At 40.4% G+C, this 26,545-nt stretch overlaps 3 protein-coding genes across 5 annotated transcripts in view; 1 reads left to right on the top strand and 2 right to left on the bottom strand.

Moving 5' to 3' along the window:
- GNAL (guanine nucleotide binding protein (G protein), alpha activating activity polypeptide, olfactory type) overlaps positions 1–6,672 on the top strand; it is a 202,782-nt gene extending 196,110 nt beyond the window's left edge. Inside the window, exon 12 of the mRNA XM_014938522.1 lies at positions 1,582–6,672. Within this exon, the coding sequence (XP_014794008.1) occupies positions 1,582–1,728 (147 nt within the window). The 3' untranslated portion in view covers positions 1,729–6,672. The remainder of the gene's footprint in view (positions 1–1,581) is intronic.
- Positions 3,208–17,816, bottom strand: MPPE1 (metallophosphoesterase 1). 3 transcript variants are annotated; one of them, XM_014938523.1, is made up of 10 exons: positions 17,687–17,816; positions 12,746–13,127; positions 11,801–11,909; positions 11,384–11,487; positions 10,728–10,808; positions 8,780–8,888; positions 7,772–7,843; positions 7,538–7,660; positions 6,674–6,814; positions 3,208–5,255 (listed from the first exon to the last, which is right to left on the bottom strand). In XM_014938523.1, exons 2-10 carry the CDS (start codon positions 13,015–13,017, stop codon positions 5,073–5,075), a joined length of 1,194 nt encoding a protein of 397 aa, XP_014794009.1. In that variant the 5' UTR covers positions 13,018–13,127; positions 17,687–17,816; the 3' UTR covers positions 3,208–5,072. The 3 variants fall into 3 exon arrangements, with proteins under 3 accessions (XP_014794009.1, XP_014794011.1, XP_014794010.1); XM_014938525.1 differs by having other exon boundaries at positions 3,208–4,582; XM_014938524.1 differs by lacking the exon at positions 17,687–17,816 and adding an exon at positions 14,861–15,197.
- On the bottom strand, positions 17,499–26,259 carry LOC106885981 (centrosomal protein of 290 kDa-like). Its single transcript, XM_014938526.1, has 7 exons — positions 26,153–26,259; positions 24,791–24,930; positions 24,131–24,211; positions 22,161–22,251; positions 21,091–21,277; positions 20,106–20,203; positions 17,499–17,833 (listed from the first exon to the last, which is right to left on the bottom strand). Exons 1-7 carry the CDS (start codon positions 26,186–26,188, stop codon positions 17,705–17,707), a joined length of 762 nt encoding a protein of 253 aa, XP_014794012.1. The 5' UTR covers positions 26,189–26,259; the 3' UTR covers positions 17,499–17,704.
- Positions 26,260–26,545: the final 286 nt, after the last annotated feature.

Genomic DNA, 26,545 nt, shown 5'->3' with positions numbered 1-26,545 from the left:
GGGGGGGGGGGGGAGTGTAAAGCAGCTATTGTATCAAAAAAGAAAACCTCTGTTGCAATTCTAATTGTTTCAAAATTAGTATTGGTGTGAATGTCCACGCACCCCACGGTCTTTTCAGCCATTGGGCTCCTCTGGGTCTGATTTCCCCCAGATTTTGCAAGACAACCAGGTTTCCCCAAACCTATCTGGGAGGTCTGGAAGCCCAGGCCCTGCAGGCAGACAAATACAATCTACTTTTTAATTGAGTTTCAGCATTTTGCTACCATTGCAGTAATTCATATTTTTTTTTCCTCATTTCATTATTATTTCTTGTACTTCAGGCTTTAAATATAGTCTGAACAACTTACTCCTCAATTGACTAGGTTATTCAATTAATATTTTGCAGGAAGGAAATCCTTGAACTAGGTATTGATTGTAGCTTAGTAAGAAGACAGTAAGTTTTAGTCTACATTTGGAGGCCCCTTATTTAATTAGTGTTGAGGAGCTAATGTTGCCTAAGTTACCTGCAAAAATTTGCAATTTCTTGTTGATCTAATTATTATGTAAATCAGGCCTTCTAAATGGCCATGGTTTTGATATCTGTAGCTATAGGTATTTAAAACATCAATCCCACATGTAAAATAAATCACTGCAATAAAAATATATAGTGTAGTCAGAGAGAAAACAGTGGGTTTTGTTGTTTAGACATTATAATTTGTAACAAAATTTGGGCAATATTTATAAAAACTATTATTCCAAGAACTGACCTTCTGATTTCATGACATTCTATATGTATTCAAGATAATGATCTAGAATGGATTTAATTTGTCAGTCCTATAGTAGTACAGAACAAAACTATGATTTTTAAAATCTTTGTTAAGATCCTGGGGAGTTTTAACAAGATAACCACGGGTGAAGTGATGCTGGAGCTTGAGTGAGCAACCTGAGAAGTTGTGCAGTAGCCTTGTGAAAATTCGGTTTTGTGTGGCCTGGCATTTACTGGATTTGTGCTTTTTTTTATTGTTCTGTGGGACCCCTGCACTCCAGTGGTAGTTTCACCACGTTCTTGGGATCAATCATGATGCCAGGTCTTCAGCTGTGCTAACAGCTGTGCTGAGGAAAGGAAACTTCAGGGGCCTTCAGCTTCAAGAAGCAGAAGCAGGAGGGGGCTGTTCTCTGCCGCTATTCCTGTCACACCTGGGAGGTGTTCAGTTTTGTGTTGCTGATTTAAAACAAGAGTTCAAAAATTTGCCACATGATGGCACCAAAAAAGAAGAGGGAAAAGAACTATCGTGGGACAGCTGCGTGGCAGACTGCACGGCCATGTGCAAATGAGAACAGCTTGTGCAAATTGGGGCTTACAAAGTCGTAATACGCTGCTCCTGTAATATCAGCCACAACTTTTTTTATCTTTGTTTCAAATTTGTGATTCATGCTGGACTAGCCCACAGAGCTTCCTTCTCTTTATTTCTTTACGTTAATGACCTGCGTACAGAATTTCCTGGGTGTCTGGGTATTCCGTGAGCCCACAGACCACTGCCATGTGCCGTTTCTCGTGGCGCAGCTCCTGACCCTCCTTTTTGTCCTCTGCTCTTTCCACAGAGGATAAGCACGGCGAGCGGGGACGGGCGGCACTACTGCTACCCACACTTCACCTGTGCAGTGGACACAGAGAACATCCGCCGGGTGTTCAACGACTGCCGGGACATCATCCAGAGGATGCATCTCCGCCAGTACGAACTCTTGTGAGGGGGATCACCGTGGAACCTGTGGTTTTAAATTCTTTGCTCCTTACTCTTTCTCTTGCTACTACCCCACACAGGGTGGAAGAATATACTATAGAAATGTCAGTCTCTTCACTTTGTTTACTTTAATTATTTAACCTTAAAGCTGATTCGAAGCAAGTTTGGGTTGTTTTTCCTTCATGCTTTTTGGGACTATTTTTGTGCTTTATTTTGACATGCCACTTCTTCGTCATTCCACTAAGCCCTTCGGCTACCTCTGGTCCCTTAGGTTTTGGGTTTTTTTTCTGACTGAACGCGACCTGCTAAATTTTTTCCAGCAGGTTACCGCCGGTTCACACTGGCACGTCAGCTGGATGACACTAAAGTCATACCTATCCCTCTGTGTGGGTTTCCTTTTTAACATGACATTGAAGAGTACTTGATGGGTGAAAAAAAAAAAGATTAATGCACTTTGTATCAGGTTATTAAATACTGTTGAGGAAGTAGACACACAATGTAGCAGCACCACAATATTTATTACTCTGTCACAGTTTTTAGCATTTCTGAGTTGCAGGTCAACTGATAAAGTGACCTCCTCTTTTAAGCCGTTACTGGCACAGGAAGTAGAGTAGATAATGAGAGGAATAGTGAAGACAAAGCAATTTCTCTGGGGTTTTGGAGCCGAGCGTCTCTGCGCACCTCAGGCGTTTGAATTACAGCTACTTTTCAGCCTGTCGCATCGAGGCAGAAAATTGACCGCCCTCACTTACGTTATTTGTGCTGTCCACAAATGATCCTTTTAGTTCTGATCATTCTTGGACAACGGTCCTCTCCCTATATATATTTTTTTGTTTTACTGCTGGTTTATTATATTGTACAGACTGTAAAATGTAATATTATTTTGTACAACTTTATTGAAGAAAAATACTTGTAGAAGATCTTTGTGCCTTGATTATGGCTGTACCTGTAAAATGAGCTAAGATGTAAGTATGTTTTTGATTGCGCTGTACAGCTTGATGTCAACCTTACCTGCAGCAGTGACTGGAGGTAAGAACTTTATCTGTAGAGTTTAGGGGTTTTTTTCTGGTTTATATAAAAATGCTCTTTAGTATAAAAATTATAAATTATGCAAATTAACCACTTACCTTTCCAAGTAAGGTATTACAGTCACCGGATGTTGCAGCAAACATGCCTTTCTCTTTTGAAGTCTCAGCTTTAAAACATTGGAATTCATTCAAGTGTCCAAATTGCAACCTGGTGTTGTTTTAATGGGAACCAAGGATTTATTATTTTCTTTTTTCCTTTCTATTTAGAAAATATGTTTGGTAATTCTTTGGTCATTCATAGAACTTCACAATTGCACAGACCGATTGTGAATGTGTAAAGCACCATTATATAGAGCTCTTCAATCTTTGTACCAACAGCGGCTTTCATTGTGCAAGTAAATAGCGAGAAAGAAGAAAAAAAAAAACTTAAAAAAAAAAAAGGTGTATAAACCCTCGTGTCTGGCCTAAGAGAATTACAAGATGACATTTTTATTTCTCTTTTAATAAAGAGACACATTAGAAAATTGTTTTATTTTAAATATTGTAGAATCAAAATGTGTGAATATTTCTCAAACTTGAATAATTTATGCAAATGACATTCTCAAAACAAGTTGTGGTACAGTACAATATATAAAAAGCAAGAATTGCTGTAGCAATAAGGCATGTCCTTTTTAGTAACTATAACACTGCTTTATATTTTATACATAGGTGTTTTATGTCTGTGACTATATACTTTTCCTGTGTCCAAGATAACCTGTACAAATGTCTAAAATTACAGTTGCAATAACAGAAACCTAGAAAAGTGTTAGACTACATTACTTTATAGAGTGTTTTACCACACTTTGGACCATTCTCCCCTCACTTCACTTTAAATTTAGGGAGAGATAAAGAGCTAACACATTCCCCACATTGGCATATAAATCAGCAAGTTTGATTAACTTTTTAAGCATCGTTACTAGTTACAAACCCCTGTCAGTCATCTTTTTAAATTCAGATTACAGAGGAATTGAGACCGTGTTTCTATTTGACAATAAACAGTCCCCTCTTAGATACTGTAACATGACCATTTCCTCTTCCCAAAAACTTGTCGACTTTGATATCCCTGTGTTCGATTTAGTCATCAGCTGTTTCCCAGAAAGTGACAGGCTGGGTGGAATAAGCTAATAATAAACAAAATTCCCAAATGCAGAGATTCTCTCACTTCCCATGCCAAAGAAAGTAGTAGAGCGAGCAACAACAGGGAGTCTTTTCTTTAAAAACAAGCCCCAGGCCTGGCGTGAGGTCATCCCTGGGGGTGTTGTGGGGCGGGTGGGAGCAGCTGTAGGGTTGGGGCATCCTCCCTTGCGGGATTTTACACCCTCCGTCCTGCCTCCCGGGGGGGCCTCCCCAGGGCAGAGCTAGTGTGGGTCAAACGTGACTCTCCTGTAGGTGAACAGACCTCGTGGGCCCCGCAGGAACCTAACCCCATCCCTCTCCAGGGCCGAGGCACAGGGTGATGTTACTGCAGCTGTATTTGACCTTCCTTCTTGCAGAAGATCGGCAACTGGAGGGCCCCTCACCACACAGATCTCTGGGATGCAATAGGGCCCTCTTTTTTTTTTTTTTTTTTTTTAGCTCATCATAGCACATCTTTCTAAAAATAGCAGCTTGAGGTGTCACCCTAATTATTTTTTTTAAGCAGGTTTCAAGTGCTTATCAGCAAACTGGATCCACAAGCTTCTTCCCGTTGTTGTCTGGTAGACGATAACCGCCAGTCGTAGTCAGCTGATAAGTTAATGTGTCGGGAACTGGAAGATTTCTTGTCCCAAACCACAGTCCCTCACATATGACGGCCTAAAAAAGGTTACGGAGATCCGCATCTCTCAGTGCTGAGGTATCTAGTTTCTGCCTGACCCTCACAAACAGAAGTATGACATTAGAAGGGCCATGCAGCAATAAAACAGAAAAAACGTTTCCAGTTTGCAGGACTGAGCCTCCACCAGGGTAAGACACTAGCACAGAGAAGTGATGAGGCTATAGGATTTACATAATGTACAGTTACACTTTTAATATACATATTTGATACAAAAAAAAAATTATAGCAGGAAAAGGACTCATTTGATTGTAGAATACAGTATTTTTGTACAGCATGAAACGTTCATTTCAGTTAATTATTTATCCTGTAGTAGTCATATCAGCTGTATAGGACTTCTATGGTATGTGTAAATGCAACCTGCCTTCAGACTAGCAATCAAATTAGGTCATTTGCTGGCATGAATATAGTCTGATGTTTGACTGTTCTCAGCTTTGGTATTTCAGTGACTGAATGCAGATGTCTGGCTCTTCATACTGCTTTATGCTTACTGATTAAACGCTGAGCAAAATAAAATGGTGGAGTGAGAAGCTGAAAATGAGCTAGTATCAGGATTACAAGCAGAGCACCTGCTGCACAGTATATAGTAAAGACTCTGCTCTCGTACGGAAGGAAGCATTTTTGGAGGGAGAAGTCAGTTGGTGTTATGCTGCCCTGGAAGAGAAACGAAGACTGTCACTTGGCTGTTACAGTGGGTTCTGAAGCAGGAGTAACACCGCGGCTGTCGGATCTGTGATTCCTGAATTCTGTGTTGGGTGGCAAGGGTTGGGGCCAGTCTCCCAGTACCAGTGCCTTCTCCAGGGGGCTGAAGAGTCCGTACCTTGCAGTGCTGGGCACTAACTGGAATAGTCACCAGGCCAACACTAGCCCAGAGGCCAATCTGCCCTATGTTCCATCTAGCGTAAATAGAGAGCTGGGCTCCTCATCTGATCTGCCTTCGAGAGAAGCCTGACTTTAGCTGCTGTAAATCCACCCGGAAGGAGCCTTCCCGGGCTAAAGTTAGGTTTTGTGAATGTGCCCCTTCCTCCCCCCAGAGCCCTCCTCCTACCCAGTACATGCTGCAAAAAACCCGTTGGCTAATCCAAATTCCCAACAACAAAAAGAACTTCAGTGGGTTTTGGCCTGACTTTGCAGTTCTAATTAAAGTTTACAACGGACCGAGGCCGAGTTTAAACGGTAGTGAAGACGATGCAACCTTAATTAGCCAACCTCTTGTTTTGCAGTGAAGATGCACTGTGTGGCGTGTGCAGAGAGCAAGCGTAGTTTGAAGGCAGCTACTCTCAGGAATACAGAATAAACAGAACTACTTTCGACAAGAAATATTAACCGTTGCATAAAATGAGTTTTAAAGTTTGGGGTTTATCTGTGTATTGAGCAGCCTAAACAACAGCAGGAAAAAATACATGAAAGATTTCCCCCCCCAGGTCACAGACTACTCCGTAAACAGATTGTAGGTTTTGCTTCTTCCTCCGAGTTTCTAGGAGCTCTGTTTTATTTTTGAACTGGGAAACTAATTGATTTACCTCTAAGGATACACTGAGCACTGGAACTGCCTGCGAGAGCATAACCAACACGCTGTATAAAATGTGAATTGGAAAGGAGGAGGCAGACTGTGGGCCTGTGACAAACGTGTTCACTGTGTGAAGCGGTTCGTGCACAAGTCTGAAAACCACCATCACCGTGCAAGAGTTGGAGGTGGATACGGTCTTGTTTTCATAGTTGGTAAATCAACCAAGCCAAACTAGTCTTTCTACTGTTCAGTGCACAATACTGATTCTTTTTACAAGTCAATAGTTTACAATGCACCCTCTTTATAAGAAAATGTTAGATGCTTGTACCCAGATACTAATTAGATCTTTAACAGCATTGCTTTGTACCACACAGAACATGTGGCTCCCACAGATGTACTTTATAAAGTGGATGCAGTGTACTGAGTGGGTTGGGTGGGTAGGCAATTTTTTTAATTTTTTTTTTTGTTTTTACAGGTAGAATCAGTTTTAAAATATAGCTGACTGCCATGTTGATTTATTTATGAAAGTTATCTGACAAAAATAAAAAAAATTAAAACTTACCATGATGAAACTAGGATTGTTTCTATTCCTCCAACTGAATGACGGGACGCTGATTTCTGGAATTTTCCCCATGTGCAGCACTTCACAAGCACTATGCGTATGCCCACTGAGAATCAAACGGGGATGAAACCACCACATCAGCTAGAACACAAAGGATAAACACAAAAATTGAGTCATAACTAAAAAGGAATTGAGCTTAAGACTTCTAATATTCTGTAGAATTTTGTGTAAACTGCTGCTTTCCAGCAGGAGGTGTTGATATTGTAGTATGAATCGTGCCCATTTGGCCCTCATCCCAAACACTGGACTTTTTTGGCCATACAGATCAGAAGAACAAAGGCAATGGCATGCTGTTGACATCACAAATCGAAAAAAACCCCTTGGGTTTAGTAAAGCAATGCTGTTCTTGTTGAAGGGAGCATCTTGCACTGCCAATCCTGAGTGAAGACATTTATGTAGAAGGAAACAAATACTTCCCGTTAGATTTTCTGGGAATATTTTCTTGTTACTAATTCAGCAAAAGCAGTGATTTCAAAGTGTTGGAAAATAGTGGCTTTCTACTAAATTTGTCAATAATCCCTGCAGTACATAAAACACAAAATGCCAAATGGGAGGTGAGAGCAGTGCAGCAGACTGAAGAGCGCCGGGATGTAGGGCCTGTAGCTGGGAGGCCATGGTGGCAGTGCTCCTCAGGGGAGCAGCTCTAACAAGCTGCCTCTCAGAGGCCTCGTTAAAGTGGGAGCAGCTGTTTGGCCCAGCTAACATTCTTCCCAAAAAATTTTAATATATCTATATAAATATATATGTATCTACACTCGTGTCCCCCTCTCACCCACCAACACTCAAGTTCCTGATATATCAAACCTTTTGTGATGCTTCTTGAGACAGCACATCATACTTTTCTTTAAATGGGATGTTCTTCTCCTCTGGAGGAGCAGAATCTTCTCCACTGCATTTGGCATCACTTTTCCGATAGAGAGGGTAATGCTGGGAGACATTCAGAGCAAGGATCAGTTGTTAACGGTCCAGCCTTTCTGGAACAGTAATAAAGACACTAAAAACACGTCAACATGTTCCCTCACCCCACCTCTGACACACCTGTAGAAGGATGGCTTCTGAAGCTGGAAGCTTTTCCACATCACTGCATCTTTTGTTGGAATGATTCGGTGTCTGTGAATGAAATCAATCCATACATACTGTTTTCACCTGTGTGTCCCATAGGGGTGGGGAAGAGCATTAAACAAACAGCTATGTTTTATGGGAATGGAGGGGTTTTGTTGTTTTCAGGGGTTTTTTTGCAAAAACCAGTATCAGCTCAGAGTACAGTGTTTAAATACTGTCCACTGTATAAACTGTTCAGAGCCTCTACTGTGGATGGAAGGGGAGATGCTTTAATTCCCCATTCCATATATGCTGCTGTATATGGTTGCGCTCTTTCTGAATGCGGAAAGCAAGAGCAGGATTTTGCTGCACAAACAAGGCAAAAGAGATTTAGGGCAGCATGAGAGAGACAACAGTTAAGAGTGCAGCAATCTTTCCACTGGGAGCTGGTTTCCTGATGGACTGCCAACCCAGGCGACCGCGCTGCCTACCCCGGGTCCAGCTGGCCTATGAAGAAGGGAACAGGAGTGAAATACAAGGAGGAGTTGGATTTGATGAAAAAAAATACTACAATTAAAACATTACTAGGCTATCAAGACAAAACTCCAGTAGAATCAGAAAACTAAAAGAATAGGCTTGCTAAAGGATATGAAATGGAACAATATGCATAAATAAAAATGCAGGGATGATTATGTATCTCAAGTCAAAGGGAGGGTTACAGAACTTCTGCCATTCCTTGGAACAGAGGAAATGACACCCCATTTGTTGGCAGCACTGACAAGGAAGTTAACACCATTAACACAGAGCAACACAGTTAATAGTTAAGTAAAAAAGGTAAGAGGCAAATGAGATGAAGGAAGATTTGCTAAGAAGTTCCAATATGAATCAGAAGCAGGTATTTTTTCAGGAGAGTCTTGGGTATATCTTAACTATTGCTGTAGTATCAGCATTCCCATTGCAGCAGCCAAGCTGCTGCCTCTAATCAGATCTTCAATAAACTCTTACCTGCCGGGAGCAATTCAGTTTGTGAGAAAGTGCCACCAGCTTTGCCTCTGCAGTTCGGCAGAGAGCACAGCCATCCCCCTCCATGGCCACGCTGTTCACCAGGACAAAGCTGGAAAACACCAGGGGGAGGGGACGGGGAGCGGGAAGGACAGGAAAGCGTTTGCTATTCACATACATATGCAGGATAAACTTTATCTTATAAAATGCAAGTGCTCCAAAGTTGGACACAGCTCAACAAAACAGCAACAGGTGACAGCTTCTGAAATCACAAGCCATAAATCCTCTTCTGAGTGTCTGTACTGTAGCTGTTCCTCTGCCTGGTAGGTTGCTTTATCATCACTTGTTAATTAGCTGCACAATACACTATGCTATGCTTCATGTTTACACTTCAAGTTTTGGGGTTTTTTTTAATACTATAACGGATACTTAAGCGTAGAATGCGCTTAATGCTAGAAACCCACTAATCTGAATTCTGAGGGAAAGAACTTGCTTCTCTCCTCACACATCTCAAACCTCAGAGACATCGTTTTAGACGTTTGATTTCTTCAGAACAACTGAAAAGCAAACCAGCACTGCATTTTTCCGGCTGCCCTCAAGAAACTTAGTTTCATGCTCTGAGGTCTCTCACACAGAAAACTGTATTTTGTTTGTAATAGAAAAAGATTTCCCTGTAGATTTCAAATCAACTTTGAACTTCTGCCACAAGATTCATACCTGTTCAGTCACTCATTCAGGACTGGAGATAAAGTCCCAGCTCAATTCAGTATGTTTTACAGACATAAACAAGCCAAATGCCTCCAACTTAAGAGGTACTGGTCAAAACCAAAAAAAAATTTAATTCTTTTATCAAACTAATCTGCTTTTCTACCATAGATTTGCTATAAAATAGTTTCTCTGGGAACATTTCATTAATAATGCAGCTTATTCCACTCAATGAGTACGATACTAGACACACAATCTGCAAGGGCACGCAAGGGTTCTCCTGTGCTGCCTTATCAAAGGGGACATGGAGATATTCCCTAATAACTATTTTTTAAAACAGCTGAAATACATTTCAGTAGGACCTGTGCGATAAGCAATAGCATTTACTGAGCATTGATAAAGATGATAGATCTTCGTAGAAAAGACACACCATTTCTAGACCTGTCATGAATATTTTGCTTAATTAAGGGACCCAGCGTAAACCTGTAGGTTTTGAATTTGACATTTGCAGGAGTGATTATAACCTGAGGGCACCCGTGCCAAATGCAGAGTGGCAGTGGGTCTTCCCTTCAAATGCCTTTCCACCACCCCACTGGGTCATCTAGGTCCTGCGTGGTATCTAGAAGTAACCAAAGGGCCCAGGGCAGCCAACTGCAGCCACGGACACTCAGCTCTGAGAACAAGCCCCCCCGTGACGGGGGCTGCTCTAAGCCAACACCGGCTTGTGCCTTATTACCCCACCCTGTGGAAAAGCAGCAGACAAGCAACTGCCCTGTCCCCAAATTCCTCAAACAAGAGTTAAGTTCTGCAGACTAACAAAGTTATTAAAATTAATGAAACTCTTAACTTGTAAGCACGCAGGGAGGTTGACTGTGTTTCTTTACAGAATCCTATTCTTCCGTTATGTTTACGGCCATGGGCCATTGCCAGCAGCAAGGAAGTGAAAAGGCAAACAGGAATATTTGATTCTGACTCCACAGTATTTTTCCATTTAAACGGAAATAGCTGCAATTCACCCAGCTCAAAGTACAGCTTCCGCTCCGTATCAAACTACAGGTTTGTACAAAGTGTTTGATGTTTAACATATCACAAGCTATATACAAAGTTGTGGGTTTGTTTTTTTTAAAGGCCCTAAGTTACTAAGTCCCACACTATTTCATTAGAAATTCCACTTCCAATCTCAGGTCTGCTAGCTCAGTAATCACTACTCTAAACATTGAAAAAACAAAAAATTAAATATACTCACTTTATTCCTTTTCGGGTTATTAGCTTTCCTGAAGTAAAGTTGAAAACCTTTTCAAATCGATTTACCTTGTAAGTAGTCATTCTGTGTCACAGAGCAAAAATACAAGGGAGGTAAGAAATTGGCTGTAAATCATCTAACACAGCTTTACAGTTTGTAGCCCACTGAGGCAGCTCGCTGGCCCGTTATCTACATCCCATACACATTCAGCAAACTCACAGGGATGCTCTGGCACTCAGCATACACTGTCCCAGTCACACCAGTGTAAGCACAGCCACCCTGTACAAGTCCAGCAGAGCGGGGACACTTTCTTCTATGCTGAGATAATGGGAAAGGGAAAAGAGGCCCAAGACAAGGAAAAGCAGCTTCAAGACTTCTCCGCCAACGCAGAAAGACCAGCTCTGAACAACTTCACATACGCTGAGAGCAGCGCAAAAATAGCCTGAACACTATTCTAAAAATGTATTCTTAGGGTGCATTGTGCACAGATGGATACCTTGTAAGATCTCGCTCTACATCACCATCCCTCCTAATTTGGTTATGATCAAATATTTTCTGCATAAACGCCCAAGGGGTCACTCAGACCCCAAAGCAGTGACTGTGTGCATGCTGACGTGTCACTCTCGGCCCTGGCGTACTCCTTCCACTGACAAACTTACTCGTAATGAAACCCAATGTCGTGATTCCCAACGATAACCACCAGCTCAGTAGAAACTGGGCACTTAAACATTTTCCGAAATCTCCTGACATCATCCTCCCAAGCCTGTGTGAAAAAACAAATGGAGAAATTAATGCTGTTCTGCATTATCAAAGGGGACCACTAGTATATAATACAGCAGCACACGCTCAATTAAATGTTTACCTTTTATAAATCTTGTAAGAGGGGTCAAAAGTGCAAAGATACTACCAAAAATGAAGGAGAATCACACCACTTCAACTCATATCTAAACCACTAGAAACTTCTACCAGTAGTAATGTAAAACAAAGCCTTGCGTACCGAGTCTGCTTTCTTCTGCCATCCATTTCCTTCAAGAACTCCTCATTTTTTTGAAATAAGAGAGCTGCTGATGTCATACCTGAGGTAAGCTCCATTTTCCTTCATCAAAGACATCTCCCAGAATAAAAACAATATCTGGCTGCAGTAACCATAAGGCAGTTTGGAAAGATCTCTCCATTTGCCATTCCCTGAAAGGAAAACATATATCCAGTCATTGCTGCCTCAATTCTGGATCCTCAGCTCCAAATACACAAACACAGCCTGGCAGGAACAGGAAGATGACTCCAACACACTGAAAGCGTTACTATGGAATTCAAATTAAATACTCAGAAATCAGATGTAAGTACAGTAGGTGCATCTTACCTGGTGGGTAATTCCACCACAACACAATCATGACCAACTCATGCAAGAAGCAATGAATTTGTTTATTTTCATTCATTACAATTCCATTAAAAGGTGATTAATTAGAACAGTGAATTATTGCATGTTTTACTATGCTATTGTTTCTTCACCAAAAGTCTAAAATGTACTTTCTTTCAGCATTCTGCTTTTCTTTTGGACTAGCAGAAACAACGTGGCTTTGTGCAGTAGCCACAGGACTGGATTATCTTTGGTTTTAAATGTGATCTTGCCACTGGTTCTCCTACTAGAGAGACAAATTCTATTGGCTTCCTTACCTCTGCAATGAAAGGTATTAACTAGTGGGACATCCAAGTTAACTGGCTCATTTTTAAGGCATCCTGGAAAACAGTTACACACTGGAAAAGACTATCTAATCCATCTAAAATGCTCAGGCATCTGCACTCACATATTAACTGAGCATTCAAGACTGCACTGCCTCACTAAGTCCCACTGGTTAACCTTTCACCACTGGTTTACTACCCAGGGCAGAGCCAGACAGGCAAGTCGGAGGCAGCACGCACGCTTCTTACAAGTATTACAATGTTGATTTTAAACATCCATCCCATTACCTACTGCTAAAAACTTTAAAAACAGGATAGAGATTATTCAAATAAATTATTACCTTCTTAGCTTGTCCAGCCAATGTCCTTTGATTTCACCAAGCAGGTGAGTATCAGCTAAAATCATGGCCTTCAGGACTGAAGTTGAAGCCTTTTTACCTGTGTGAGCTCCACCTTTCACTTCTGGCCATTGACATTGAAAAATTACCACATAATAAATTAAAAATTCACAAAATATTAACACTGAGATGACAAAGCAAATGAGTTTCAGCAGGAAACAGAGCCTCTTCTTCAAAGGAAGGCTCTTCACAGTGGCTGAGCTCGAGCTCCACATTGCAGTACCAGCGTCAGACTCCTTCCCAATGGCTCAGTTCTCCTCTCGTAGGTGAAAGCAGCAGGGGCTAATCAAAGGACCACATTGGGCTTCATACCAGTGCAAAATCCCTGTGGAGAAAACACAAAATAAAATATCCATTAAACGAGTGTTCCCTGTGAAAAGCTACCATGTAAGGCCTACAGTGCTAGCGTCTCGTCACTCTGAAAAACCTTCTGAAAGGTTTGGAAACACCAAATCACTGTAATTACAATGAGCCATATTAAAGGTGGTAATAACCTCCAAAAACCAAAACCATTTTGCTATCCTAAAACAAGTCTACCAGAGCTTTCCAGGAACACAGGCATAGATACATGACTAGGAGGCCAATGCTGCTTCATGTCTCAGAAGGGGAAACCAAGTAACATCTTAAGCCTCAGAAAGAGAAACTGCTACAGCTGAAGAGAAACATGGGGAAATGAGCCCAAGCCGGTAAGCTCACTCTATTTACTGATTTCTTCCACCTTGCACAGTTTGTAACCAAAACAGGGAACTTACCCCTTTTGAAACAACAATTTCATTTTATGCCATTTTAAAGGCTAATCCAAAACAAATGCCTTCGATCTGATAAGCCACAATTGTAACAGGGCTCATTGATTGTTTCACTTGTTTACAGGCATTTAACAGAAATTCATTGTTCCTGGTGTAAAGAGGAAATACCCGCACTTTCACAGCTCTGTTACTTCTACTGTCCTTGGCACTTTTCCAGTGTAAGTGCCCACAAGAAACAAGTTTCCCAGTTGAAAGGGCAGAGATACCAGCCTAACTTTCAAGTAAAATCACTCAGGTTCCACACCCAACGTCACTGAAGAGCAACGCACATCTGAAAAGACCCACTTCCTAAAGGTAAACAGTGTAGCACAGTCACAGTAAAAGGGACTCCAGGAGAGTTATAAAGATGTTACTTCATACACTCACCAACAAACTTCTGAAGAAATCCACAAAGAAAAGCCTTGCCCCTGCCCAGGAACGGGATGGCAATTTTGCTTCCTACAATAGCAATATTCTAACACAGAACTAAGATCCAGGATGTTAGCAATTAGAGAACATGGTATTCAGACAGTGATTAGCAGCCACTGGTCACGTGCACTGACTAAATCCAATTAGAACTGTGAATACTAGTACTTTTGTATAGTTAGACCCTAAATATTAGGCATATTAGGATTAAACTCCAGAACCACACAAAATTAGTGGATCTTTCCTAAAATCTTGGTCTCAGTTACATTCAAAACAGAGAACTTAAATTGCTTCACTGCCCTATGCCCTAGCCCATTTGATTGATGTCTCATGGAAATCAATAATTGACATGTGATTACTATCTTATTTTTCCAATCAAAATCTCTACTTGATAATAAGAGTGGTTATTAAGCCACTTATTTTCGAGCACAAGCTTCCCTTTTCACCACTACAAAACAGTCAGTCAAGACAAAGAACGATTAGTTTGCATCATGTAACATTTCTAATATGCATTATTTAATGCTGTCATGACTAATACTTAATTGCAAGCAATTCAGTTGTATCTAAACTTAGTTTAGCAGAGGAGAAAGCCACTGGCCAGATGTCACAATTTCACAAGAAAGAAGAACTACACATAAAGGCTGATTAATTTGTTTAATATTAATCTCATCTGCACCGTAACTATCAATAAAAATCAACAGGATCTTGTCTGTACATCTCACAACAAGGCAAGATTAAAGCAGAAATGTCTCTCCAACAGACACAGCAACAAGGACAAAAGACAGGTAAATCCTGAAGTGTAAGCACACAAATTCATACGGCCTTGTCCTGCACAAACTGCACCTACCCCAGAATCTGCAAGCAGACTTGGTAGTCCTAGATAGTCTCCTCTTCCAACAAAAATAGTATCGATTTGAACAGAAAATGCCAGTAAGTTGTTTAACTTGCATTAGGCACGTCAAAAAATAATATAAACCCAAATAACCTTACAACTCTTCTTGCTCACAACCTACACAAAGCTTAAAACAAATAAAACCTGTCATTTTGCTATCAATATCTATGCATTCTCTGGAAGCTTTTCATTACATTATTTTTCACACATCAAGTTTCTTCGGAAGCTGTCCAAACAGCTACAGAGCTGCAGCAAAAGAGTCGGTGTTACAGATCAGGGGAACGAAAAAAACTAAAAAAAAATAGAAAAATCAGATCTTCAGAAGTGAAATAATCCCATCAAATGCAAAAAAAAAAAAAAAAAAAAAAAGCCAGTCATTTCTGCACAGATCTTGTGTCCCAGTGTTTCTGCTGCTGGCTGTTACTATTTTGGGAGTTGTGCCACAGATGTGAAAGATGCCAGAGGTCTCCCATCTGCACCATGTTTCCAGCTTTAAAAGAGGAAAAAAAAAAAAAAAAACCCAGAAATGACAGAAAGTGAGTGATGCAGAATGAGCTGAAGGACAACTCCTGCTATTGGCTGCCAGAAATCCCTGCCTACCTCCCTCTGCCACCTGCCAGCCCCTGGCTGCTCAGCACTGTGGCTGCACGTCTCCGCACACCCCAGTCAAAGCAGTGTGTCCGGAACCAGGGCACACACAGTCATCATCCGAGCCTCACATACGGGTACCCAAGGGCTGGGGACCCAGGCAGAAGCCAGCCATCCTCTCACGTGTGATGCCACGGTCAAACACAATGCTGCCAGGCTGCACGGGCGCTGCAAGATGGAGCTGTGGTTCAACACGTCGCTGTACAACGCGCTGCACAACGCTCCTCCCCGCGAGGCTCATTCAGATGAGACTAGAACCTGATTTCTTACTACAGCTTGGGGATTTCAGTTACGAGAAACGACTGGAAGATTTCTCACTGTTTCTCACTCAAAACAGATGGGATTGGCCTGACGCAAAACTGATTTTTAAAAGCTCATCATAAAGGTCAGATCAATATTTTCACTATATCAATTATTTTCAATTGTTTGGGGAGAGAACACACTCTATCATGGAAAACTCTGATCTTCAGTAGCTGGCAAACAGCAAAATTCTGCCAGTCGTGACAATTTTGTATTCAGTCAACTTGTACATTCTTTATGAAGAGAAGAAATAACCTTGAACTTTTCCTCACCTTCATGTTTTAAGAACCATTCCACACAACACTTAAAAAAATCAGCCCATGGACAAGGACAATTACCAATTCATTTAATAATGTCACCAAAGTTTAAGCATGCAAGAAGTGTAACTTTATACCATCAAACTGTGGAAAAAGAAATGCTTAAGTGACTAGCACTCAAAAAAAAAGTTTGATGCCTTCCTTCTCCAGCACTGATGTTTGTTTTGCTTAGTAACAAATACTAGATACATTTTTGCACAAATATTTCCATCATGCATGTTATTCTTCCTGTTTTCATCCATCAAGTTTGCTGGCAACACAAATTTGCATCACTCCTCTTTCCATCTCTGTTCAAAACATTATCCAGCTTTAATTTACAAGTGAGCCAAGAATGGAACAAGGGAAACCTGATGCCATGGTCTCCAGCCAGACCAGAGAGCAAGTACTTCTGGAGCTTTACCCTCTCTCTTACTTAGGGAACATGGAACTCTGAACACCCCATATGCTTTGAGGCCAATTTATTTATTAATTTACAACTACATACAACTGTCCTAACAAAACCAAAAAAAAAATTAGGACAAGAGTCCTAATCCTAGTCCTAACGAGTGTGCAAGTGTTTTTGTTAAGGTTATAAATAAGCTTAGCATTTCTAATCTCATGATAAACTCGATTCTACCCTTGTAATATCACAAAGGTACCTACAGTTTTCAGATCTAGTTGTAACAGTTTAACAACTATGTTAAACTTTTGTGAAATGTAGTTACAAATAAGCCAAGTTCAAATCTCACAGGGGCTCCCTTCTGCAAGGTACACTTACAACTGGGAGTTGCCTCTTATCAGTCCAAGCTCTCTCTCTACGAAGCAATGTGACATTTCCACCTTGTGAAATGTGACTCTGAACTCCAGTTTTCTTTCAGCACTTCCAATACCAGAGCTCTTCAAATATCTTGCTCTTCAGTCAAATATGAGCTTCTGACAAATTCTGGTTTTGATTCTATAAGACAACTCTCTGACTCATCCTTCTGAATACAGTCTTTCCCATTCTAAACCCCAAACCCTTCCTTCGTCCACAAATTTTAACCTGTTATTGAGATTAAAGAACAACTCTCCAAGCAGGGATTTAGCATTTTTCTTTGTAAGGAATCCCTTTGTAATAATTTAATGATAGAATTCATTTCTGTCTGCATTGGCCCATCCTTAGGGCTGAAATCCATAAAGACTGCCAAATCTACACATCTACTTTGATTTTATATACTTTACAGAAAAGGATTAATTGGGAAATTCTTCAAATGAAATATAAAGATTTTATCATATTCCCGTAAACACCCACAACTACTCCTGCAATGAAGGGAGTTTCACAAGTGTGAAAGAGAGGTTTCGGAACTTAGTTGAAGTTATACAGACCACTGTTTATTTAAAAAAAAAAATAAAAACAAAGGCACAAAATACAAAAGCATTTCAGAGCAGCTTGTCATATTGAGATCCATAATATTATCAAAATGTGGTACTACAGAGTCATGGGAGGTTTAAATGTTGTAGTAAGTACCAAAAAAAGTTATGTAGAAAATCTACTTGCCTTTAAATTAATCAGTAGTTACAAATGTGATGTAAAAGGAAGTCCATACATTATACTTATTTGTTTCAAGCATTTTTCATACTGATTATTCAGTTTCACGGATTCCTGTACAGCACGCTTTAGATCTTCTACCTCTTCAAAAAACTCCTAGGAAAACCCAAAAATATTCACCTTTGAGTCTCTTTCAAAGACATTTGCAGTAAGAGCTAGTCAGCATTTCAGTCGTTCCCAAGTTCAAAGACACTTTATTTTTATTAATGTATGGTTGAGTTATGCAAACACAGCTATCAAGATACAGCAATCAACTATAACCTTCAGTAATGATTTAAAACTTTGCCCTGAACACACAATGCAAACAGAATTCAAGGTACGTTTGAGCCTGAAATACAGACTAATAACAGGAAAGTTTAATAAGTGAAGAAATAAATGTTGGTTTACCAGAAAGCTACAAAATGACAGTCCAAAACAACAAGGGAATAATGCCAAACTCATCTGTGCAACAACACAGCTGTAGGTGCTGAAATCAGCCAGCAGCAGGTAACACACCAGTAACTTTGAAGATCTGGAAGTTTCAAGATTACAAAAAAGGGACAACAAGCAAGGAGAGAGATGAGGAGAGTAAACTAAGGAGGAGGATGTTAGTATTTGAAGAAGACAATACCAAAGAGTTTAAGAGGGAAAAATGGATATAGAAATGGACACAGAAAGATATAAAATATTTTTAAGTTTAACTGCTTTGTAAGTTGCTAGTAGCCATTTAGAACTTTGAGTACAACTACTTTTTTTAATGAATGTCCTATTTCAGAATAAGAACTATTATTTATGACAGCACTATGGTATAAAGTTTGATTTTCATATTCCAAAGGGCAAGATTTATGATGCATTAAATGTGACAGAGCCTAATTAGCCAGCAGGTTCAACTGGGAATGAAAAAAAGCAATATGTAAGGCTACACAGAAGAAAAAGAGACAGTCCAATAAGAAAGCCATAAAAAGCAAGTCCTGTAAAATTTATTTAATGTCAGCTTGCGTGGTTTCACTTTTTCATATTGATCCTTTCGTATTTATGCTATCCCAGAATGTATAACTTAGCAAGTAGTTCTAGCTATCCCTAATTCAACTAGGAGATAAATTCAGCTTCATAGAAACAAACTTAATTTATTAAAAATATCAATGGCCCATAGCTTAAATGGAACTATGTTTTATTCAGATCCTGCAACTCAATTGCTATTGAGCAATCCTGATCCTTTGTAAGTGAAGTCGGAAGCTGTTGGGAAATGCAAGGACAGCAAGCAGAGTGCAATCACCCAAGACTGAATTTCACCATCCTTGGAAAGTCCTGTCTACTAGAGTAACACTGTATCTACTTATATCCAGCTATATTTGACATATTATTCTGCCTATTCTCACTTTTTAGAATTAATAGCTACATACAACTCAATGTACAGTGACTTTACCTTAAAAAGGGTCACTGATAAAAAAACAAAACCTCAGATTTACATATTTCTCTTCTGAAAGAGAAACTTTCAGCCACAAATTGCCCCTAACTCCCAAATGTGGGGATCGAGAACTCACCCTGGCTCAATGTTCTACAAGTTTCACATCTAATGATCTATCACCATGCCTTACTGTTACCCCTGTAATGGAAGCTGGCATAATATTATTTACCTTGGGAGAAAGGATTGCAAGATAAGAAAACAGATTCTCAAAACAAAAATCTAACACAAAACATGAAGAACGAGCAAAAAAAACAATTTAAGCAAGCTGTTTGCTGAAAATAAAATCTTAAACCAGTATAATAAACTGTCTTTTATGGCTAGATAAGAACTCATCTCCTCACAATTTCAAGAATTTCCAAGTTTTCACACTTTCACTTTTTACACCTATCAATCTATCATAAAAGCTTCAAAGCCCTCCCCTCTGCCCTCCCTAAGCTTAGAGCTCTTTCAGAGGCATAGTTTTGATACATTTAAATTCAAGAGAAACCAGCTTTCCTCTCATTGATATCACAAAGCAATAGAAGTGATCATCAAATAAAAAATATTTTTATTATCCCTGCAAATGTCTGTTGGAAGGAATTAAGATTGTTACCAGGAGTAATTTTAATGTCGTAACTGAGGTAAACAATCTCTCATGAAGGAATCTAAATTGCCTAAACAAAAAAAAATCCAGAAGAAAATCCATAGCTGTTTAAAAAAAATAAATAAAATTGCATCATTATTCTTCCTTACCCAAGCAACATTAATGTTTCAAAGAGTCATTCATTTCTACTTCTTCCTCAGAATGCTGTAAATTGATTTTTTTTTAAATGTATTTTGCTTGAAAACATATGTACAGCCTAAAAATAAGTTTCAGTTCAGGCAGAAAAGTTAGTTTTTCAAAAAATCACCTATTCTTAAACTTGCCCTAAAATAAATTACCTTATCTAATCCGGATAATTCATTTTTTAGTGCTTTCTTTTCTGTAGACAACTTTTCATTTTCTTTCTTCAGCTTTTTAATCTCCTTCAACAATAGCTCTATATTCAAATAAAAAATATAGACATCAACCATTACAGTCAACCTCCCCCTCACATGAATCATATTACAGCTAAAGAGCTGCCCACGTTTTGTGATATTAGAAAATTATGGTTCAGCTTTTTAAAGTACCTTTTTCATAAAGTGATTTATTCTTAAGAATGGGCCCAGCACACTCCCAGGTACTATGCAAGGTAACAGGATCTGCCATGTTCTTAGGATGTGGAATTATTTTACCTTAAAATCCACAAAACCTGCATCACATGCCTTGATTGCCTTTTTATGATTTGCAAGAGGTTCATGTTAGCCCTTGCTGCCAACACACTTCCTGAAAATTATGCCTACATCATATGACCTCTGCAATCTCTTCTTTTATGCTTTGAAGTGAAACAGGATTGCACCTTAACTTGTGGATTTACTTATAAGGAAGAACGTGCTCAAAACAGTATTGTCTGGATTTCTCCCATATTTTAAGGCTAAAACCAGGTTCTTTTGTGCATTGATGTCTGAAAAGCAAAGAATGAAGCAGCAAATGTTATCACTAAGAGATCTGCATAGATACAGCTTACTGGAATAAATAATAAAGAGTACTAAATACAGCCATGCACTCCCACCCATGATTACACCAACAGACCAATTTTGGAAAAAGAGGAAAGCAGCAAACACTTATTTTTAACAGCAAACAAATGCAGGGCTGGATCCACAGACCGGACATTGATTATGAGATGCCATTTTTACATAACAGGCTTTCAAAAATGAAAAACACTTTAGACACCGCTGGTTGAAGTAGAAGAAATAACATGGAGTGTGCCTTTGAATCAGAAATTAAATGCATCCTTGGTGATGGGCATACTGGAAGGAACATCATCAGGCTCAACCATGCCATTACCTAAATATTCACTGCAACAGGATTCCTTCTTTTTAGACACGTTCCTGCAAGATGTTACTTCTCCCTCTGGGGCTCGACTTCTTTTTCCAGAAGCAGCACCAGTTTTCCAGGAAACCTTTTTAGATTCCAATTGCTCAATTCTCTGCCTCTGTTCTCGAAGATTATGCTCTAGCTCATGAATTTTAATCTGTCAAAAAACTGATTTTTTTAAAAATGCATAGAACAAACACAGTTCAACTGAATACAGCTGGAAACACATCCTGCATGCAAACCTAAAGCTTTCAACTGGTGACTTGAAACTACACTCATCCAAAGTGTCTGAAAGGAGAAAAAAAATACAGCAAGTGAAGTTTTGCATACATTAAATGTGTTTGTTACTGAGCACATGCTCGCAAGGCAGTGTAAATGTACATGCACAAAGACACTAAAGCTTTCTGCACAATAAATCGTACTTTTATGGCAGCAATTGCCAACTTCTAAGAAAAAGTAGATACAATCCAAATCATAATGAACAGTAATTTACAAGCAAATGAAGCACATATTCCAGACCCCTAGGAGAAAGCTAGTTAGACTGGTAAGCTGTAATGCTTGATCAATACATAAAGAGACCATACCCAGTTGTAGCTTCTTGAACCAGTCCTGGCCACACCACCCTACCTGCGCTCCAGTTACAACGCACAGCAAGCCAACTGCTCTTGCTGCCTGACAGAAGACTATTGGCCTTCGTTTGGTTTGCTTACTGATGCATTTCTGAAATAAATCAGCTCATGACACATACAGAAAAATACCAGGGCTGGTGCAAGAGAGGCTGGAAGGAGGGGTAGGTACGTGAGTAAAGAAAAGAGCAAGGCAAGGGGAGACAGATTTCAGTTACAGACATACCAATGACTGAGTTCACCTTCAAAGGGAACTCCAGACTACTTGTCATTATCTCAATGGCATAGGAAGCAAAAATGAGTATAGAAAGAAAAACATAGTCTCATTTTACAAATGTCAGAATTACTTTTCAGTCTCCCTTATGTTAGCTTATGTTTGTCTATTTGATACCATCTCCTACAACTTCTACTTACAGTAAGATTTTTAATTTCTTCACTTTGCTCCTGGTTTGTTTTGATTTCTTTAACGTAACGTTTCTGTAGCTCATTATACATCTGAAGTAGTCTAAAACAAAGGAAATGTATAAATTGCAATAAAAAATGAAAGCCAGCAAGATGTGCATACTTCATGATAAAAGTACTACAGATGCCCTATAAAGACCACTTGGACTGCAGGGACTTGTCATAGAAATGTTGATTAAGTGTGACCAGCAACAAAGAGAAAGCACCAGAAAAAAAACAGCAAAGCAAGAGTTAAAATAATAGACTGTATTGATAGCAAAGAATCCCTTTCACTCAGCCAGACTGAGGACCCTCAGCCTACATGGCCACATTCTGACTAAACCTCAGTACAAATGACTTGTTGATGGAAGACCTTTACACTAACACTTGGAGAGTGGCAACAAGCGTGCAGCGTGTCACATAGCATTCCTCTCCCCACTAGCACAACAGGAATGGCAAAAGACCTCTTCTAAAGTCTATTAAATAGTTTGTCCATAAATTAGTTTTGTGCCACCGATCAAGAACCCACAATAAGGACACATGAAGCAGCATCCTCAGCGCTCAATGTCGCGCCCAAGCAACCCTTGGCCAGATCACTTGGACACACACATCATTGCTTGTGAGCACGTGGGTATGAGGATATAAGTGAACGAAATCTATAAGAAAATGAGTGTGAGTGGGTAAAATCAAGGTAAAAAAACCAGATTTGGGATATTATCATTCCCTTTGACATTATCTTGCACCAAGTTCTGCTACCCTAACTTCCTACAGTATTTCATAGCATTCAGGCTACATATATCAGGCCCGTAATGTAACTGATGAACATGAACAGACATTTTTCTTATTTGTTAGGAATTCGAATAAAAGCCAGCCCTCATACCAAGTCATGACTGCGCACCACAAGCAGGATGAGGGATACTAATATAGAACAGCTTTGTGAAAAAAAAAAAAAAAAAAAAAAGATGCTAGAGAAAAAAGCTAAGCCAGGGTATCTACAAGCAACCTAATACAATACAGGTCCAGCACTAGATTCAAAGAATAAGCCAGACTTCTTTGACATAAACATTTAATTCAGTACTCAACTCAAGCCTGGAGCTAGACACCCAGCCTTCATATGTAGTTGGCAGAGAAAACCTGGTTGACTGAAGTAGTATTTAAAAAAAGAAAAATAGAAAAAACACCAAGCCTTCTACAGCCACCTAAAGGAAACCCTAAAAACAGGGTGCTTGGATCAAGAGCAGTAGGGACCACCTCTATCTTTGTAAGATTTGCAGCCCATTTCTGTCAGTGGACAAAAAGGAGCCTTTGGAAGAATGGAGCAGCCTATTTATTTTAAAATGAAGTCATAGACCAACGTATCATGTAGCATGTCTAGTAGTTGAAATGTTTCAATATAAATTTTCTTAAAAGAAAAGTGTCTTTTGTATCAAAAATGCAACTACAAGAATTTATATCTAGCATTAAAGGGCAAACTAGACTAAGTAGTGGCTCACTTCTAAAATCAATTAGACAGAAAAGTAGAATCACTTGTGTGGCTTATTTTGACAACAGTACTCACCTACAAATTTTTTACATATATATATAAAATTGACCTATGAAAATTAGCTAAGAAAGCTCCTACAAAATAGAAATGAAATCACATAATTCTAGGTTAAAATTCTACGAAAAATATCACACACATCATGGAGCTGCCTTAGCTCATTCAATTTTTCTTAGTGAAAAATTTAAGAAATCTATTTTGTTATTTGTTTAGTGATATTTTCAAGATTAATATTTAGTATTTTCTTTTAAAATGTAAATAAAATTATTTTCCATTGTTTCAAAGGCTGAAAGCAGCTTCCATAACAGTTAACAAAATTCCACTGACTTAACCATGAACAACATATTCTACCCCACAGAGAAGAATGTTTAATTCTGTGAAGAACCGATTTCCAAGAACTCACCTGACACTGTCACCCTCTAGATTAAGATCCTTGCTGTATCCACCCTTACGCAACAAATGGGTTTCTGTTTGAACTTGAACACTTAATGGAAACAAACACAACGGCTTAATAAAATTAGATGTTACAATTTTAATTGGATCAAACAAAGCAACTGAAAAAGGCTAAATTATTTTTCAGTTTGATTGATTATAGAGGTTTCCATGCAGGTTCATAAATGTACCAGATTTAAACTTGAAATTTTTTGCAAAGATATTTAAATCCTGGCAGGACACACTTTAAAACACTAGTGCTGTATTTTTTCAGGTCCTAAGGTCCTAGTTTCCGAATTTTTTAAACAGTATTGATACAATTTAACCATCTTACTACTTTTTGTGGGGAAAATAGTCTCTGCAATTAGACAGAGATGACATGCTGGCTAAGCAGGGGGTATTACTTATTGATATTCAAATTGTTTGAGTTACTACAATGATGAATTTTGTCCAAGGTGTCCAGCCACCCTTCCTTCCTTTACACACCTTCAGCATTCTCCATCCCCACCATCCTGTTCACAGACAGTCGCCCAAAATACACAGAATGCATAAAGCCTAGTTCCTCTGAAGGTACAAGTCTGGAAATACTGAACTTCTTTTGACACAAAAAGTAATGTTTGACAATTCTTACTCTCTATATGTGACATAGTCATGCATTAACTGCTGCAGATGTAGTTTTTCTTGGATCTGACTCAGATTCTTTTCTAGTTCCTTATTTTTAATATGTAGTTTTTTCAGCTTCTTGACTAACTGTTCGTTTTCATCACTGAGCTGAAAAGGAAGACAATTAAAAAATAAGTATTAATTGAGCTGATAACATTTCAGATTAAAATTCTCTCCCATGTTCTCCCACTATGTTTATCTTGAACTATTTCACTATATAAAGGAAAGTGGCAGGAAAAATAATTGGCTTTAAACTTTAGGAAGAATTGAATAAAAGACAGCTTCTTTAACATATATATTTAAAGCTTCCAGTGTAACTTCATAATTAATTAGTGAAGGATAAGGCAAACTAGTTTTGTATTTTAAAAAAATAAAGCACAAATGAATAAAATATACAAACTTTCAGTTATGCTTCTACACATAAGCCCTGCAACTAAACTCCTATTTGTTTCTGTTTCAATCTCACTGAAGCTGAAAGGCTAAACTACAGCCACACTAGCAGAATTTCTTGCACGCGCATTTGCTGAACCTCATCCAGCAGTATGCAATCATGCCTATCACTTCATCTACCACCCAAACACAACTAACTACATTCGAAGCACTGAATGGTTCGAATTGGAAGGGACCTCAAAGGTCGTCTAGTTCCAACCCCCCTGCCATGGGCAGGGACACCTCCCACCAGAGCAGGTTGCTCAAAGCCCCATCCAGCCTGGCCTTGAACACCTCCAGGGATGGGGCATCCACAGCTTCTCTGGGCAACCTGTTCCACCCTCAGAGTGAAAAACTTCTTCCTAACACCTAATCCAAATCTACTCTTTTCCAGTTGAAGCTACTGCCCCTCATCCTACCCCTACATACCCTTGTAAAAAGTCCCTCTGCAGTTTTTGCCCTAACCTACAGGGTATTAAGTAAAGCTGATGCTGCCGATTGACGCTCGTTCTACAGATAGAAGACTAGCAACGAGAAACCGTAAGGCGCTGTAAGCGTGAGCTTTGCCCCCGAAAGTAAAGGGGAACCCGGCCGAGCCAAGAGCCGCCACGCCCAAGTGCGCCTGGGTGCTCTCTCCAGGCCAGACCGGGGCGGGCCGGGCCGCACGGGCCTTCCACGGGCCTTCCGCGGGGCTCCCGAGCGCCGGGGCACGCCCCGGACGGGGGCAGCACTCACTTGGAGGCACCTGTGGAGGGCGGGCAGGGCCATGGCGAGGGGACCCCGGGAAGGGCCGGGCCCGCCCGCTCCTGTTCAAACGCACCCGCCGCCCCGGGAGGACCGCGCCGTGGAAGGCCCCCGCTTAGCTGCCCTACTCACTGCCTATCACCCCCGCCCGCCTCACCGCCCTCAAGCAGGCGCCTTGGGCACCAACGCCCATCCGGATAAGCTCCGAGCAGTTGACGTCATAGGCGAGCGACCGCACACCGCCAAAGGCCCTGGCGACATGCCTCCTCTTCCCCCCACGTCGTTGCTATGGAAACGGGAGCAAGCGGCGCGCCGGCCGCTCTCCCGGGGCTGGCGGGAGCGGGAAGGCGGCCCCTGCCGGCAGGGCTTCTGCCGCCGCTCGGGGCGGCACGGACCGGGTGCGAGGCAGGCGGCCGCCTCGGGGGGAGGGCTCGCACGGCGCGTTTGAGGCCCCTGAAGCAGAGGTCTCCCCGCCGGGCTGCACCCCAGGGGGACAGCGGGGCTCCTCACCCGGCCCAGGGCGGGCTCTGGAATCAGCCTGGCTGCGGCC

The sequence above is a fragment of the Calidris pugnax genome, unplaced genomic scaffold (genome assembly GCF_001431845.1).
Source record: "Calidris pugnax isolate Ruff unplaced genomic scaffold, ASM143184v1 scaffold13, whole genome shotgun sequence".
NCBI lineage: Eukaryota > Metazoa > Chordata > Aves > Charadriiformes > Scolopacidae > Calidris > Calidris pugnax.
Note: the sequence above shows the minus strand (reverse complement) of the source record. Positions and strands in the feature narration are given on the sequence as shown.